The following is an 18,872-nucleotide window of genomic DNA, read 5'->3' as shown; positions in this document are numbered from 1 at the left end:
CGTTGCGCCCTGCAACGTGGGGGTTTCACTCGCTTGCAGCGGTGTGAGGTAGCTTCAGCAACACACGTACACAGTCTCTTCATAGAAATTCTGGCAGTTTATTAAAAACACTCAGCATAAACTGCCCTCAAACATAAACAATAAGTCCATAATGAAAGTTTAGCAACTTCCCCACTCTCTGGCTCCTGCCAGCGTACAACTCTAGCCAAGGTTCCTTCCAGCACCCAGGGCCCTCTGCAGACCCCTGTCTGTCTCTTCTCCTGGAGAGATTCGGCCCTACAGCCCTGGCCTGGCTGCACTCACCTCAGACTCAATATCAGAGCCTTGTGATCAGCCTCCATGCAGGCTGATACACCCAAAGCTCCTGGCTCTGCTCTCACTTGTTTCCAGTCCACACACTGGACATCTAGAGCCAGTCTCTCTCTAGACTGCCCTAGACACACTCCACCCAGGTTCAGAGACAGGATTGCTTTAACCCCTGGAGCCACACCCACAGGTGGTAAGGAGTGTGTAATCAGCATCACACACCCTTCCATGGCTCTGCATGTAATGCAATCCTGTGGAACCACAGGTCCCAGCCAGCTTCACATTGCAGAGCACCCACGCTTCTGCAAAACATACCGGCCCTTTGTAATACAGCCGGTTGATACCTCACATACCCTCCCCCTCTGTTCAAACCCGTAGGGGAGAACACTTGCCAATGACCTGGGGCCGCGAGACAGGGCATCCCCGCTGCCATGCCCCACCAGTCGAGAGGGCCGTCCAAGAGCAGTAGTCCCTGAGACATCGCCCGACACTGTCACCAAACTCTGTCTTGTCAACCTAGGGTTAAAGGACGTCCCATTTCCAGACCGTTCTCTCCCTGACCCCCTCCCAGGGTCACCGTAGTAGAGAGACATGTCCCCAGTCAAACCTACAGTCTTGTCCGAACCTAGGCTTTCTCGAGTACCCCCAAGGCTACTGTCGGGAACTCTAAGCTCATAGCGGCCACTATCTACAGTACATCGTAGGTTACCACTCTGTCGGCGATTCCTTTTATCGCGCGTCTGAACTACTGGACCGACACGCAATCTTCCACTTCTTTCCCCTGAACAACGGGTGGAAGACGGCTGCTGTCCCCCACACAGTTGGCGAAGCTGCTCCTTAATTTTCAGGTTTTCTTGCCACAACCGCTCCATGTCACGTACATGGTGTACCCGATATTCAATAAGGCTTCGAATGTTTCCAAGACTCTCTACAGTCCCGACACAGACGAACGGAACCATACCAGCTTCCATGGGTATCTTGCTCTCATTAGCAGCAGGGATTCTTAATCTCACCAATCCTGATTTATTCACCATGTCTTGCATGACTTGTCCGGTTTTTCCAATGACTCTCCCCACCAGAGGCCGGGGTACTTGGACAATATCTTCCGCCAGACTCTGCGCTTTCCTTTTATACTCTAGCTGTCTAGTGGCTTCTTCCTTTTGCAGTTGGACCTGCCACTTCATACGAACACATCTGAAGTGCATGTCCTTTAGAATAGCCACCCGCTGCCCAGTAATTTCACTGGTGGACAATATCACTAACTGTTCAGCCCCTGGGGTACAGTAGACCTCACACGCTTCCACAGCTCTCTTAAATTCGTCATGCATGCACTCGGTGGCACACGCTTCTCTTAAGTCCTTAGGTATATCCACCATGCACTTGACTACAGAAGTCTCATTCATCCCTGCCACATGCTTGTCAAGTTTAGCTTCCTAAGTCAGCTCTCTTTGGGCCTCCCCTGCTTCAACATGTTTGGTCAGGATTGACACTCGCTGCTCCATCTGCTCCAAGGCTCCCTGGGACTTGGACTGGTACTCTGCCAAGCAACTTCGGAGCTCAGCCACTTCTTTCTCCAGCTCCCTTACTCGACTCTCAGTAGCCTGCCTAAGAAGTATCTCTTGTTGCAGATGGTCTTTGCTCATCCTCTTGAATGAGTCTTCACTTGCGGACCTCTCTGGTCTACGACACACTATTTCTGAGGCTTCTTCCATCTCAGCTTCAGAACGTTTGGGTTTCTTACACTCCTTACCCACGACCTTCTCTATATCCTCCATCGTAGTTTTACCAAGCAGGTCAGGCAGGCTCCCAGTCCTGGATGAGACCTCTGGTCCAGACTTCACCTCCTCAGAGGCTCTCTTCACTTCAGCGCCAGCTGTTTCTTGTTTCTTCACTGCATTATCTTCCACTTCCTCTGGGGTCTCTGCCGTGTCACCATCAGCCTGGGTGTCACACCCTTCAACATGGCACTCTGTTCCTTTTAGAGATTTGGGGCTAAATTCGCTGTCATCCACCCCAGCACTTGGTAGTTCACCAGTCTGCTCACCACGACTGTTGGGGATTATTCCTTCCCCCACACTCTCTAGGATTCCATTTCCTATACCACTCTCGCCTGACAGACTATCAACTTCACACTTTGAAATCATAGGGACCACCACCATTACGTCCTTGGTTGGCTCCTTCTCTGCACTTGCAGCCCGCTGATTTCTGTCGTCACAATGTGTCAGTTCAATCTCTGATTCCTCAGTCTTTTGTAGGATATCACCGTCTGAATCCACCGTAGCAGGTGTTACCAGCACCATGTTTTCATTAACCAGGCATATCACTTTCTCTGCACCCTCAGACGGCCTACACTGTGCCCCCTCTCGGCGCTTATTACGTCTTCGGCGTCGGGAGGAAGTTTTGCCCTTCTCGCCCATCTGTACCACACTGTACTAGTTTGTCACCTTACTAGAGTCAGTGTCTTTACTGGAGTCATCATCACTCCCCCTGGTATCCTGGACTATCATGTCCCCACTTAACCAGATATCTGCCTCCCTTTCTGGAGCTACCCCGTTTTTAACGGTCACACTATCGGTTATTCCCTTAGTCCTTATGTCACTAAGTTGGGTCCGTCCATCATTTTCTTTGGTCACCCCTAACTTAGGACAGTCAATTTTAGGAGGTGCTATCTCCACCTTACCACACATAACTGCACAACAAGGACCCCTTTTCACCTCCCAATGTGGTGGGGTTTCCTTTGGGCTGTTCCGGCTCTTACACAAGCAACCGGATACGTCCCCCTGCTTCCACAAGTGCACAAATAATTTAGAGTCCCAACCTATAATAATTGGGTGCAGTAAATCTGAGACTACTCCAACATCATGAGAACCACTGTCCCAGGCTGTCTTAATGACCACGCTGGAGACCGGGTATTCTGTCTCATTATTGTGGGTGCAGCCGACGTGGATCTTCCTTCCAGGAATCAAGTTGACATCAGAAGTGGCCCTCACCAGGGTCACCAAGCTCCTTGAGTCTACGACCCCTGTTACAGATTCCCCATCCACTTCCACGGAACACAGACGTGGCTTCTCGTCGGATGGGTGGTCTATATTGCAAACAGGACACTTGTGGCATGAACACTGTTGTCCCTGGCTACAGTCCATCTGTGCCACTTCACCCTTGGATTTGGGATGCTCCGCACCCTTTTGGGGGACCACCCCTTTATGGGCAACCACCCCCTTATGGGCAACCACCCCTTTATGGGCAACCACCCCCTTATGGGCAACCACCCCCTTATGGGCAACCACCCCTTTATGGGCAACCACCCCTTTATGGGCAACCACCCCCTTATGGGCAACCACCCCCTTATGGGCAACTATTCCCTTCTGGGACTCCGCCCCCTTTTGCGGTTTCCATGCAATGTCCTTAGCCCCCAGTTCACACCGTTTGCCCCTGTCTCCCTGGGCACCCAGTGTCCATACTGGCCCCCGAAGGGTACGCTCAAACTGGTCCATGGCTGTGACATCGCTACCCACTGACAGCTCCTGCTTTCCCTGGACCAGGAACTGGTACAGCTCCTCCACAACGTCCGCAGGGACCATTCCCTCTTTTTGGCTTTTAGCCCCCACTGCTGTCACTGGACCTCCAGGCACATGCTGTTGGTGCTGCTGGCTCTTCAGCAGCTGGATCAGGACCCCCTCCATGCTGTAACGAAAAAGAGGCACAGGAGGGACGCTCCAATGGGTAATACCCGGTGGTCAAAGACAGGGGGGGGGTTAGAGAACCACTAACCTTTCCGGGTTGTACCGCCCGTACAACCAGGATCTCCAGCCTGTGGTGTATCACTGCTCACCAAGCAGGGCCTTGCAATTCCGGCTGGCCTGGAACCTCCAGTCGCTGGACTCTCGCCACTGCAGCACGGGTCCCCAACGACCTGCTGATTCACCGCCAGGTGCTTGAGAGCGCTGTCCCTGTTCGTGGACCCGCCGATCCACCGCCAGCTGCTTGAGTGCGCAGACAATTTTCGTGGACCCGCCGATCCACCGCAAACCGCTTCAAAAAATTTTCGTGGACCCGCCGATCCACCGCAAGCAGTCCGTATCCACAGGAATATGTCCTAGGCCGTTGCCCCTAGCAACCAGGCTGCGTTGCCCCTAGCAACCAGACCGCATGCCCGCATTCGAGACACCATATGTAACGTTGCGCCCTGCAACGTGGGGGTTTCACTCGCTTGCAGCGGTGTGGGGTAGCTTCAGCAACACACGTACACAGTCTCTTCATAGAAATTCTGGCAGTTTATTAAAAACACTCAGCATAAACTGCCCTCAAACATAAACAATAAGTCCATAATGGAAGTTTAGCAACTTCCCCACTCTCTGGCTCCTGCCAGCGTACAACTCTAGCCAAGGTTCCTTCCAGCACCCAGGGCCCTCTGCAGACCCCTGTCTGTCTCTCCTCCTGGAGAGATTCGGCCCTACAGCCCTGGCCTGGCTGCACTCACCTCAGACTCAATATCAGAGCCTTGTGATCAGCCTCCATGCAGGCTGATAAACCCAGAGCTCCCGGCTCTGCTCTCACTTGTTTCCAGTCCACACACTGGACATCTAGAGCCAGTCTCTCTCTAGACTGCCCTAGACACACTTCTCCCAGGTTCAGAGACAGGATTGCTTTAACCCCTGGAGCCACACACACAGGTGGTAAGGAGTGTGTAATCAGCATCACACACCCTTCCATGGCTCTGCATGTAATGCAATCCTGTGGAACCACAGGTCCCAGCCAGCTTCACATTGCAGAGCACCCACGCTTCTGCAAAACATACCGGCTCTTTGTAATACAGCCGGTTGATACCTCACAATATATATATATATATATATATATATATACACATACATACATACATACATACATACATACATACATACATACATACATACATGTGCACACACACACACACACCACCGCTCTGTCTCTCGCTCGTGCAATCTCTTCTCTCCCCCTGCGCTCTCTCCTCTGTCCCTCCCAGCATCCCCCCCGCTCTGTCTCTCACGTGCACTCTCTTCTCTCCCCCCTGCGCCCTCTCTTCTGCACCCCCCACTCTGTCTCTCACCCGTGCACTCTCTTCACTTCCCCTGTGCTCTCTTCTCTGCCACCCCCAGCACCCCCCGCTTTGCCTCTCACCCGTGCACTCTCTTCACTCCCCCCGTGCTCTCTTCTCTGCCACCCCCAGCACCCCCCGCTCTGTCTTTCACCCGTGCACTCTCTTCTCTCCCCTTATGCGCTCTCCTCTGCCCCACGGTGTCAGGTGATGTCACTGGTCTCTGCTCCCGGTAGTATTCAAACGGCAGGCGCGCCTGACGCTGCATTCATCACATAGTGCAGAGACAGCACACGGGGCAGTGGGGAGACAGTTACCCGGGCCCCATACATCATAAAGAGCTGAAGACTCCATCGGGCAAACGGCACAGTCCTAACAGCGAGTGGGCCCTCCTTTTTATCCAGGGCCCAGCACATACAGGGCACAGATAGCAGTGCACAGAGTGCGGAGGAGAATACAGAATGTAGGGGCGGGTGAGGATGAGGGGGTGGGGGGGCTGCATCGCACTGTACTTGGTTAGCAGCAGGGCAGCAACATGAAGCCCATCAACAAGGTCCTGCCTCTGTCGTCGTGACGTCACAGGAAGCAGCAAAATCCCGGCAGGAGCGGTCACATGACCACTCTGAGCCGGGGGAGAGGGGCTGACAGCAGGGCAGGTACATAGTTGCTATTTACCTACCTGCCCCTATGTAGCCCAATAGTGAAATGAGAAAAAAACAAACCAAAATTAGCCAGATAACCCCATTAAGTTTTATTTTAACTTCCTCCTGCCGCAGCCAGTTCTCACTTTCCTGACCAAGCCAACAATTTCACATCTCACGCCTCACTTTATGGGGTAATCATTTTGGACGTCTTCTTCCTGTCCCAGGGATTCTGACATGTTTTTTATTTATGACACATCGTACTTTGTTAGTGGTAAAGTTAGGTTGATATGATTTTTGTTTATAAAAAGTACCTGGTTTGTCAAAATATACAAAAAATGGAATTTTTTAACTTTAAATTTTATGTTTTTGAAACAGACACATTACACAAATTAGTTTACAGGTTATCCATGATTTAATTTTTTACTATGTGCCTAAAAACTATCAGAGGCAATTACTTGCATGTTGTAGCCGGCACAGTGCAGTCATTGACTGTTCCTGCCAGCGATTCAGCTGCTCCAGATCCACAGAGCAGCTCTTCCTCTTCCGCTCTGCTCTGTTGACAGGTTGTGACTGCTGATGTCATACTGACTGACAGCCTGATCCCCGCAGTTAGGCAGCAGAGAGTCGGCTATCAGTCAGCATGACATCAGCAGTCACAACCTGGCAACAGAACAGAGCGGATAAGAAGCCACTGAATCGCCTACAGGAGCAGTCAGTGACCGCCTGTGCCGGCAGAGATTGCCGATGGGCAGAAGAAGTAGGTAATTAACAGCTACATGTCTGTTGGTACTCAAGCACATTGTGAAAAAAAGGCTCTAATGACCCCTATAAGAAATAACATTTACAGTTTACTTAGTATGCTAAGGGACCTTAAACTATGAATTTTCTAACCTTTGGTCTAATGTAGGGCCTTACAGGCCGCCTGTTATGGTCACTGGAGGTCTTTGTTTGGCCGTTGGTTGCCATGACAACCACCAGCGCACTTGATGGAAAAATAAAGTTATGAGTTTCAGAATATGCCAATGTAATTTACAAATTAAAAAAAATTGTAAAACTATTTAAAAAAAAAAAAAAAGCGTGGAATCGCCTAAATAAAGTTACCGCAGAGTAAAGTGAACCTGTCATCTGCTGATAAAATATAAAAAATAGGAAAAAAATGCATGTAATCTGCACATAAGTGTATCAATAAAGTTTCACCAAAGCCAAATACCAGGAAGCATCAAAAACAAATCAGCTTTACTTCATACATAACAGCAAGAGACAAAAACCGCGGTGTCAAAAACACAATAAAAATGCGTGTAAAAATAAAGGACGGAGCCTTTAAATGGTTTCTCATCAGAGAATAGTCCCTTCCAGATCCAAGCTAACCGTGATCTGGTGACGACGCAACAAGGCAGATGTGCAGGAAACGTGGTATTACATGACTGGGAGGGTCTCATGTAGAGGGATTCAGAGCAGGGGCTACACTCTGTGTATACAGCCAGAGGGGCTCATGTAGAGGGATCCAGAGCAGGGGCTACACTTTTTGTATACAGCCGGAGGGTCTCATGTAGAGGGATCCAGAGCAGGGGCTACACTCTGTATACAGCCGGAGGGTCTCATGTAGAGGGATCCAGAGCAGGGGCTACACTCTGTATACAGCCGGAGGGGCTCATGTAGAGGGATCCAGAGCAGAGGCTACACTCTGTGTATACAGCCGGAGGGTCTCATGTAGAGGGATCCAGATCAGGGGCTACACTCTGTGTATACAGCCGGAGGGGCTCATGTAGAGGGATCCGGATCAGGGGCTACACTCTGTGTATACAGCCGGAGGGTCTCATGTAGAGGGATCCAGAGCAGAGGCTACACTCTGTGTATACAGCCGGAGGGTCTCATGTAGAGGGATCCAGAGCAGAGGCTACACTTTGTGTATACAGCCGGAGGGTCTCATGTAGAGGGATCCGGAGCAGGGGATACACTCTGTGTTACAGTTGGGGGGTCTCTTGAGACAGTTTGAGCTATATGTTACATTACATTATGATTACCACCTAGCCACAGAGTATGGGGCTGAATATTTGGAGCCTGTGAATGTGACTATATCCCAGTCAGTCCCATAGACTTACTGAATATGTAGAACTGGAGGTCGGCTGTTCTCATGATTGGTGGGGGACACTCAGCAAATGACAGTTTATCACTAGTGTTGAGCGAGTAGTTAACTATTTGTACTCGCTATGCTGTTAGCAAGTACTGCCTGTTACTTGCATATTCGTTACGACTAGCGGGCACAATGTAAGTCAATGGGAAATACTCACTAAGTAGTGAGTAACCCGAAAGCCGTACTATTCACTACTCGCACGAAAAGTACAACTTTCGGGTTACTCGCTACTTAGTGAGTATTTCCCATTGACTTACATTGTGCCCGCTACTCGTAACAAATATGAAAGTAGCGGACAGTATTCACTAACAGCATAGCGAGTACGAATAGTTAGCTACTCGCTCAACACTATTTATCACATATCCTGCCCAGTGGATATGTGATAGTTGTGATTGCATTACAACTCCTGTACCTTGACGGTAACTTGCTGTAGTTGGTTTCCATTAGCAGCATTGATCTTTTTTCATTTTTCTCCCCCTGATGTACAGCTCTGACCTGCGGTCCAATTACCTGCTGAATTCGAGGATTGCTGGGGTGGAAGAAGCTGACGTCTTACTGCTTATTGGTACCAACCCACGATATGAAGCTCCACTATTTAATGCAAGAATTCGCAAGAGGTTTGTTCCTTTTTACCAGGTTATACGGCTTTCAGGCTTCGACATCCCCACAGGCTGCATGTTATGGCCAATTCATATCAATGGCATCAGATGTGCTCCTAATATGAAAAGCAGAATGTCCTCCATCTGACCCTTTTTTAGAATTAAATTGCAGAAATTAATAAAATGAATTATTCGTGTGTTTCATGTACAGCTGGCTCCACAATGACCTCCAGGTAGCTGTGGTAGGAAGTCCTGTCGATCTGACTTACACTTATGATCATTTGGGAGACTCCCCTCAGATAATTAAGGATATTGCAACTGGAAAACATCCGTTTAGTAAGGTACGTAGTGAGTAGTGCACGTTATATGTCCAGCAAGGGGACGTGGGTGAGGGAAATGCCCAGAACAGTCAAAGGACCTATCTCCAGATCAAATGTAGACAATATTTGCTCGTATATTATTCCTTCTGCTCCACTGCATCTTCTGTTTGTTTTTCTTTAATGTCATTCATCGTTCCTTGGAATGACTGCATCCAAATAACTCACCATTTTACTTTTTTATGTATTTGTAGGTTCTTAGCCAGGCCAAAAAACCCATGATTGTGGTAGGGAGCAGTGCCCTGCAACGCAAAGATGGGGCAGCCATCCATGCTGCAGTATCGACTCTTTCACAGAACGCCAGGAGCAGTAGTGGGGTCCCAGAGAACTGGAAAGTGCTGAATATTCTGCAGAGGTAATGTTTGGATAAAGCAACACTTACACTAATACGCCAAGCTGCAGATTGTGTGACTATTTTACTTCATATAGCTTCTCTTGATCAGTCATGTCCTGGCATGTCATCTGTTTATAGTCCTGAGGTAAGAAATGTCATGGTACAAAGAGGATAGCTCCAGTGTTTGGTACTAAAGCGACCCTCCACCCCGACATTGAAAAGTGCTTGTACATTGGTCATGTATGGTCAGCGTACATGTGCCCTGTTTGCCTCCCACTGCATCTTCCACTGAGAATGTCGCACCGCATCCAAGATGGCCACAGCAGTGCCATATGGAGCAGTGCTAAGTGTGAAGCATACCTCCTCTGCCTTGCCTGTGCTGTAGAGGCTTTGTCAGATTTACCACTGTTCCACTGCAGTAGCCATCATGGATGAATGAGGAGGCAGTGTAAGGGCAGCAGATACTGATCGTATATGAGAAATGTAGTCATTTTGGCAGGGCTGAGGGTCAATTTAACATATAAGGTGCTTCTCTACCCAGTTTAGTAGGGAAAACCTTAAAAAATCACCATTGAATGATCAGTGTAGGTTTATATATGACTTGCTTAAAGTATTGGCTACATAAATTGTAACTTGTTCACAGTTCAGACTTAACATGTTCTCCGGTGAAAACATGTTATCACCAATCCATCGGGGGCTTACCTATGGGGCCCGCACAATCACCAGAACAGGGCACTTTTATCCCTGTTAGAGTAGAGCAGCATTGCACATGCTCGATCGCCACGCTGTTCATTCTTATGGGGCTGTCATGCACTGCACTCAGCTTTTTCTGGCGGCCCCAGAGAAAACTAATGGAGCAGCTGTTGCCATCCGACAAATGCCCCGTTTTGTTGATTTGATGTCTGTTTCAGCAGCTGGACCCGCACTGATCAGTAAGTTATTACCGATCCTGCAAATTGGTTATAATTTGTTTTTACCATTCAACTCCTTTAGTAACCATGAAGTATTACAGTAGGAAAGTACTGGGTGTTTGCTGAGGCTTCCTGTACATCCTCACATTTGTAGTCCTAGTCTTCAGTGTGTAGTCTTGGCTTTATAATTTGAGGTCCATTATATTTTATCACGGAGGTAGAGCCGTATGAAATGTTAGGTCAGTATATGACCAGGGACAGTGTCTGTGCTATGGATCTGTCCGTATCTCAAATATCATGCCCATACTCTTGTTTCTTGTTTGGAGTCATTTCAGAGTGAATTGTGTAGATAAGATATTGAATCCCTGTTTGGAATAGAGGCCAATCTGTTCTCAGTCTGTAATGTCTCACCAGAGTTGCCAGCCAAGTTGCTGCCCTGGATCTGGGCTATAAACCAGGGGTGGATGCGATACGCAAAAATCCTCCAAAAGTTCTCTTCCTCCTTGGTGCAGATGCTGGATGCATCACTCGTCAGGACTTGCCGAAAGGTTGCTTCGTTATCTACCAAGGTGAGTACCTGAGCCAATGATGCAAAGGACTGGCACATGACTTATTTCTTCCAAAGACAATACTAAGGACCGGGGGCACTCACTGCGAGTGGAATATGTAGAATTGGTGGAGGAAGGTTGAACTAGATGGACCTAGGTCTTTTTTCAACCTATGTAACTATGAATACACTGTCGTACACGCTGATTCAGAGCATCCCAAACATGCTCAATTGGTGACTGGGATGTTTTCAGCTTCCAGGAATTGTGTACAGATCCCTGCTACTTGGGGCTGTGCATTATCAGCTGCAACATGAGATGATGGTGGTAGATGAATGGCACAACAATGGGCCTCAGAATCTCATCACAGTGTCTCTGTGCATTCAACATGGCATCAAAATGCACCCGTTAGTTGTACATAACATACACCTGCCGATACCATAACCCCACCACCATGGGCTGCTCTATTTCCAATGTTGACATCAGCAATCCACTCAGCCACACAATGCTATACACGCAGTCTGCCATCTGCCCTGTACAGTGAAACTGGGATTCATCCATGAAGAAGAGAACACCTAGAACGTGCCAGACAATATCAAATGTTAGCATTTGCCCACTCAAGTCGGTTACTCCGACAAACTTCAGTCAGGCGGATACCCAGACGATGAGCAGCAGATGAGCTTCCCTGGGACGTATTCTGACAGTTTGTGCACAAATTCCTTGGTTATGGAAGCTGATTGCTGCAGCAGTTGTCCGGGTGGCTGGTCTCAGATGATCTTAGAGGTGAAGATGGTGGATGTTGAGGTCCTGGGCTGGTGTGGTTACACATCGTCTGCGGTTGTGAGGTCGGTCGGTTGGATGTACTGCCAAATTCTCTGAAACACCTTTTTAAATGGCTTATTGTAGATAAATAAACATTCAGTTCATGGGCACCAGCTCTGGTGGACATTCCAGCAATCAGCAGCCAATTGTACGCTCCATCATAGCTTTCAACATCTGTGGCATTGTGCTGTGTGATAACAATGCACATTTCTTCATCGTTCCTTATGGGAGACCCAGACCATGGGGTGTATAGCTTCTGCCTCCGGAGGACACACAAAGTACTACACTAAAAAGTGTAGCTCCTCCCTCCTAGCATATACACCCCCTGGATAACCAAATATAGCCAGTTCAATGCTTTGTGTTCAGGAGGCACACATCCACATTCATGCATTCTCATCTGATTTTCATTTTAAAGAGTTTGAAGAAAAGCGGGTCCAAGCCTGGACTCCCGGCATGTCCCTTCTCACCCCACTGTGTCGGCGGTGTTGTTAAGGTTGATTTCAAGGCTGGAGCCTTACATGCCGCGCTCCTTCACCATCCCTCGGGCTCTGGCTTGAAGTGGGAGCCAGCACGGTTCTCACTGCTTTGCAGGAGACCGGTCTCCATCTGCAGCCCTTTCAGGACCCTGCCGGACGGAGCACTCATCCCTCAGGGACCTGGCCCTGCGTCTCACAAGCTAAGTATTGAGACGTTATTGTCAGGGGGGTCCCTTGTACTTTAATGTTGGGGAGAGTGTGTTTTGTACCATTTGTGACATTTCCGGCCGGTTCTCCGGTTTTCACCAGAGAACCGCGCCGAGGGTGCCTGAGCGCCGGCCGCATTGTAAAATTTAGGCCCCGGCTTCGGCTGCGGCCTAGTTTCGTTTTCACTGCCCCTGCATGTCAGTCATGCAGAGGGACAGTGCGGCGCCGCCCACCGGCCGTTCAGCTCAGGGGAGGACACTCCTCTCTGAGGAGAGGTTCCCCTCCCCTGTATATCTCCTTGGCCCTCCGGTTCCCGCTCTTGGACTAGGCCCCGCCCCCCCTCCTCACTCCGGCGCCATTTTATCAGCGTTCTCACACTGATCGGCGCTGGCTGCTGCATCTCTGCAATCTGTCTGGGGGTCCGAGCTGTGGAATCCGGAGGGCACACAAAACGGTCTGGTAAGCCACAACCTCTGGTTGTGGACTTTCTTATACACTCTCTGGGGGTCATTCTGAAGGAGTGTATTCTTTACTGCAGAGCCTCCTCCTCAGCAGCATGTCTCACACTAGGAGCAAGGCTGCAAGGCTGTACTCAATATGCACTGCATGTAAGCTCGTACTGCCTGAACCGAGCACATATCCTCATTGTGATGCCTGCTCTAACATGGTGGTGCCTCAGCCTGGAGTCTCCCCAGTGGTCCCTCCGGCTGCTCCGGCCCCGGTGGCTGAACCCCCGGCTTGGGTAGAAGTGTTTTCTAAATCTATCTCCCAGTCCTTCGCCGACTCCATGGGACAGCTGTCCCGGACTCTGCTAACCTTGCATCAGCCCCCTTTTCAGGGCGCCTCTGCTGCTTCGGCTCGCTCTGCAGAGCTCACAGAGGATTCTTCATCTGCTCCCAGACCCCGTCCTCCTAAGAGGAGACGCAGGGATCCCTCTCCTTCCTCGTCCCGCGGCTCCGATTCACGAGCCGACTCGCAGGACGAGGAGGATATCTTTACTGGGGGCTCGGACTCTACCTCCATGTGCCCCATTGATCTGACCGAGGGTGATGCAGATGTGAGTGATTTGATTGCGTCCATTAATTCTGTACTGGACCTCAATCCGCCAGCATCAGAGGAGCAACCCTCTCTGGCAGAAAAGCACCAGTTTACCTTGCCTAAGAGAACAAGGAGTGTGTTCTTTAACCACTCCAGTTTTCAAGCCACTGTGTCCAAGCCCAGAGCCTGTCCTGACAAACGCTTCCCAAAGCGTGGTTCTGACGACCGTTATCCTTTTCCACCAGAGGTGGTCAAGGAGTGGGCTCACTCACCAAAGGTAGACCCTCCGGTGTCTAGACTCTCAGGCCGGACAGTTGTATCTGTGGCTGATGGCACCTCACTTAAGGATCCCACTGACCGCCAGGTTGACCTCCTGGCCAAGTCTGTCTATGACGCGGCAGGGGCCTCGTTCTCCCCATCCTTTGCAGCAGTGTGGGCTCTCAAAGCCATCTCTGCTTCCCTAGAGGAGATGCATTCCCTCACTAGGGACTCTATGCCTGAATTGGTTGCCTTAACTTCCCAGGCTTCAGCCTTTTCAGCCTACACCATGTCTGCCATGCTGTAGGCCTCTCACCGCACTGCGGTGGCCTCCGCTAATTCCCTCGCTATCCGCAGGATCTTGTGGCTTCGACAGTGGAGGGCAGATGCTTCCTCAAAGAAGTACCTTGCTGGGCTCCCATTTTCTGGGTCCAGGCTGTTCGGTGAACAACTGGATGAAATAATTAAGGAGGCTACTGGCGGGAAGAGTACTTCCTTGCCACAGACTAAAACCAGGAAACCTGTCCAGGGCAGGAACCAGTCGAGGTTTCGTTCCTTTCGTTCATCTAACTGGTCGTCCTCTAAGCCCTCGGCCTCATCCACTAACTCAGCCAAGAACCAGAAGCCCACCTGGCGCAAGAAGCCGCGTCCACAAAAGTCCGCAGGAACTGCTGCCACCAAGGCAGCCTCCTCTTGACTATCTGGCCGAGCCAGCAACGTCCTTGGTCGGTGGCAGGCTCTCCCACTTTGGCGACGTGTGGTTTCAACACGTCTCCGATCAGTGGGTGCGGGATATCATCTCCCACGGCTACAGGATAGAGTTCTCTTCCAGCCCGCCAAACAGATTTTTTCTGTCAACTACCCCCTGCTCCAAGGCCGCCGCCTTCTCTCAGGCCGTGGCATCCTTGCAGGTCAGCGGAGTGATTGTACCGGTTCCCGCCAGGGAACGGTTCAGAGGTTTTTACTCAAATCTCTTCCTAGTCCCCAAAAAGGACGGTTCCTTCCGGCCCATCCTGGATCTCAAGCTTCTCAACAAGCATGTTCAGGTGCGGCACTTTCGCATGGAGTCTCTGCGATCAGTCATTGCCTCAATGACCCAAGGAGATTTCCTGGCATCCATCGACATCAGAGATGCCTATCTGCATGGGCCAATTGCAGTTTCACACCAGCGTTGGCTACGTTTTGCAATCGGAGAGGAACATTTCCAATTCGTGGCTCTCCCCTTCGGGTTAGCCACGGCCCCTCGAGTATTTACCAAGGTCATGGCAGCAGTGGTTGCGGTTCTGCACCTCCAGGGGTTGGCAGTGATTCCTTACCTGGACAACCTTCTTGTCAAGGCTTCATCCAGCGCAGACTGTCAGCGGAGTGTCTCGCTCACTCTCGCCACTCTTGTTCAATTCGGGTGGCTTGTCAATCTGCCCAAGTCCACTTTGACCCCGACCCAAGAACTCACGTACCTAGGGATGCAATTCGAGACTCTGCCGGCACTTGTCAAGCTGCCCTTAGTCAAACAGCAGTCCCTCCATCTGGCGGTGCGCTCTCTGTTGAGGCCCCGCCGTCATTCCATCAGGCACCTCATGCAGGTGCTGGGTCAGATGGTGGCGTCAATGGAAGCGGTTCCCTTTGCCCAGTTCCATCTGCGTCCTCTGCAGCTGGACATTCTCCGCTGTTGGGACAAGCGGACTTCTTCCATGCACAGGTTGGTGGCTCTGTCGCCACAGACCAGGAGCTCTCTTCAGTGGTGGCTTCGGCCCCTCTCTCTGTCTCAGGGACGCTCCTTCCTGGCCCCGTCCTGGGTGATCCTCACCACGGATGCCAGTCTATCCGGCTGGGGAGCAGTATTTCTCCACCACCGAGCACAGGGCACTTGGACTCTGTCCGAATAAGCCCTCTCGATCAATGTTCTGGAAACCAGAGCTGTGCTTCTAGCTCTCGTAGCCTTTCACCACCTGTTGGCGGGCAAGCACATTCGAGTCTAGTCAGACAACGCGACAGACAGACAATCACCAGGGTGGGACTCGCAGCCGCCTGGCAATGTTGGAGGTTCAACGCATCCTTCAGTGGACGGAGGACTCCAAGTCCACCATATCCGCAGTCCACATCCCAGGCGTAGAAAACTGGGAGGCAGATTATCTCAGCCGTCAAACCGTGGACAACGGCGGGTGGGCTCTGCATCCGGCAGTGTTCCGGTCGATCTGCCGCAAGTGGGGAACTCTGGAAGTGGATCTAATGGCATCTCGGCACAACAACAAGGTCCCGGTTTACGTGGCTCGCTCCCACGATGCTCAGGCCTTTGCAGCGGACGCGCTGGTTCAGGATTGGTCCCAGTTCCGTCTGTCTTACGTGTTTCCCCCTCTATCTCCCTTGCCCAGAGTCCTGCGCAAGATCAGAATGGAGGGCCGTCGGGTCATACTCATTGCTCCAGACTGGCCCAGGCGAGCTCGGTACCCAGACCTGCTCCGTCTGTCCGTAGAGGTGCCGTGGCATCTCCCGGACCGTCCAGACCTTCTCTCACAAGGTCCGTTTTTCCGCCAGAATTCTGCAGCTCTCAGATTGACGGCGTGGCTCTTGAGTCCTGGATCCTGACGGCTTCCGGCATTCCTCCCGAAGTCATCTCCACTATGACTCAGGCTCGGAAGTCTTCCTCGGCCAAAATTTACCACAGGACTTGGAGAATTTTCCTGTCCTGGTGTCGTTCTTCCGGCCATGCCCCTTGGCCTTTTTCCCTGCCGACCCTTCTGTCCTTCCTGCAGTCTGGTCTGCAGCTAGGACTATCCCTCAATTCCCTCAAGGGACAAGTCTCGGCTCTGTCAGTGTTGTTCCAGCGGCGTATCGCCCGGCTGGCTCAGGTGCGCACCTTCATGCAGGGCGCATCACACATCATTCCGCCTTACCGGCGGCCTCTGGATCCCTGGGACCTTAATCTGGTCCTCACGGCCTTGCAGAAACCCCCTTTTGAGCCACTTAGGGAGGTTTCTTTGTCTCGTCTTTCACAGAAAGTGGTCTTTCTAGTGGCCATAACTTCCCTCAGGAGAGTCTCTGATTTGGCTGCGCTCTCCTCGGAGTCACCTTTTTTGGTTTTTCACCAAGACAAGGTGGTTCTTCGTCCGTCTCCGGACTTTCTTCCTAAGGTGATATCTCCTTTCCACCTTAACCAGGATATTTCCCTGCCTTCCTTTTGTCCGGCTCCTGTTCATCGCTTTGAAAAAGCGTTGCATACTCTGGATCTGGTGCGGGCGCTCCGGATTTATGTGTCTCGCACCGCTGCTCTTAGGCGGTGCACCTCTCTCTTTGTGCTGACCACTGGTCAGCGTAAGGGCCTCTCGGCTTCTAAGCCGACCCTAGCTCGCTGGATTAGGTCGGCCATTTCCGATGCCTACCAGTGTGCTCAAGTGCCTCCCCCGCCGGGGATCAAGGCACACTCGACCAGAGCTGTCGGTGCCTCTTGGGCTTTCAGGCACCAGGCTACGGCTCAGCAGGTCTGTCAGGCTGCCACTTGGTCCAGTCTGCATACCTTTTCGAAGCACTACCAAGTGCATGCTCATGCTTCGGCAGATGCGAGCTTGGGCAGGCGCATCCTTCAGGCGGCTGTCGCCCATTTGTGAAGTTAGGTTTCGCCTACTTCTCAGTTTTCTGTTTATTCCCACCCATGGACTGCTTTGGAACGTCCCATGGTCTGGGTCTCCCATAAGGATAGATGAAGAAAAAGAGAATTTTGTTTACTTACCGTAAATTCTTTTTCTTATAGTTCCGTAATGGGAGACCCAGCACCCTCCCTGTTGCCTGTTGGCAGTTTTCTTGTTCCGTGTGTTTTCACCGGCTGTTGTTGTAGACAGAGGTTCCGGTTGTTCCGGGTTTTGCTCTATCTCTACTTGTGGGTGGATGTCCTCCTTCAGCTTTTGCACTAAACTGGCTATATTTGGTTATCCAGGGGGTGTATATGCTAGGAGGGAGGAGCTACACTTTTTAGTGTAGTACTTTGTGTGTCCTCCGGAGGCAGAAGCTATACACCCCATGGTCTGGGTCTCCCATGTCGGAACTATAAGAAAAAGAATTTACGGTAAGTAAACAAAATTCTCTTTTTTAGAGTGGCCTTTTATTGTGGCCAACCTAAGGCACACCTGTGCAATAATCATGCTGTGTAATCAGCATCTTGATATTTCACACCTGTGCTCACTAGCACAGATTTAGACCAATTTGTGAACAATATTTTAGAGAAAAAAAAGGCTATTTGTATATAGAAAGTCTTAGATCTTAGAGTTCAGCTCATAAAAAATTGGAGCAAAAACAAGTGCTGCATTTATATTAATTTTATGTTGCTTGTGTCCAGTTCATATATACTGTATATGCAGCTTATAACAAATACCTCTGTCTCAGCGTAGACATTCACACATGAGGAGTCAGTTATTGCAGCTTCGTCCCCCTCCTCCCCCTCAAGTATTCGTTTTATTATACTAGATTTTCTGGAGACTAAGGAGATTTCTGAACAAATATATAAAGTGGTTTTAAGATAAATGTGATATGTTCTGATAAGATTATCCTTCCATTCTTGTATCTAACCTGTTACATGATGATTACCGTATTTTTCGGACTATAAGACACACTTTTTTCCCCGAAATGTTGGGGGAAAGTGGAGGGTGTGTCTTATAGTCTGAATGTAGGGCTGCGGGGAATGAGGGTGCTGCGGTGGAGCGGGTCATCGGGGGCACGAGCAGGCTGCAGCAGCGCTTACCGTGACCACGTGGCCCCGCTCATTTCATATGCATCCTCCCTCATCATCTCTCAGCGCTGAAGCTGGCACTGAGAGGTGGGCCGGATGATGGGCGGGGGGGTGTGCATACTAAACAGCTGTCCCGCATGATCATCCCTGGCAACTACAGCCTGGAGTGATCATGTGCAGCTATATTCACTGCCACCCGCGTATCATCATCTGCACTGGGTGCAGTGAATCAGTATACTCACCAGCCATGATCCCTCCAGCATCGTGATGTCCTCCTGTCTACCGGCCGCGGCTGTGTGTGGAGACTAGCGGTGCGCACAGCGATGACGTCATCACTTTGTGCATGTGTCCACACACAGCCGCGGCTGGCACATACAGGAGGACGAGCGATGCTGCATGGAGCGAGGAAAGGTAAGTATAAACGTTT

General features: G+C 50.7%; 1 protein-coding gene across 1 annotated transcript in view; it reads left to right on the top strand.

The window, feature by feature from the left end:
- The window catches only part of NDUFS1 (NADH:ubiquinone oxidoreductase core subunit S1), a 92,865-nt gene that overhangs the window by 43,843 nt on the left and 30,150 nt on the right, over positions 1–18,872 (top strand). The window contains exons 12-15 of the mRNA XM_075317708.1: positions 8,647–8,775; positions 8,969–9,098; positions 9,329–9,489; positions 10,794–10,948. Of these exons, the coding sequence (XP_075173823.1) occupies positions 8,647–8,775; positions 8,969–9,098; positions 9,329–9,489; positions 10,794–10,948 (575 nt within the window). The remainder of the gene's footprint in view (positions 1–8,646; positions 8,776–8,968; positions 9,099–9,328; positions 9,490–10,793; positions 10,949–18,872) is intronic.

Source organism: Anomaloglossus baeobatrachus, chromosome 7, assembly GCF_048569485.1.
Source record: "Anomaloglossus baeobatrachus isolate aAnoBae1 chromosome 7, aAnoBae1.hap1, whole genome shotgun sequence".
In the NCBI taxonomy this organism is placed as follows: domain Eukaryota; kingdom Metazoa; phylum Chordata; class Amphibia; order Anura; family Aromobatidae; genus Anomaloglossus; species Anomaloglossus baeobatrachus.
This window is presented reverse-complemented; position numbering and strand designations above follow the sequence as displayed.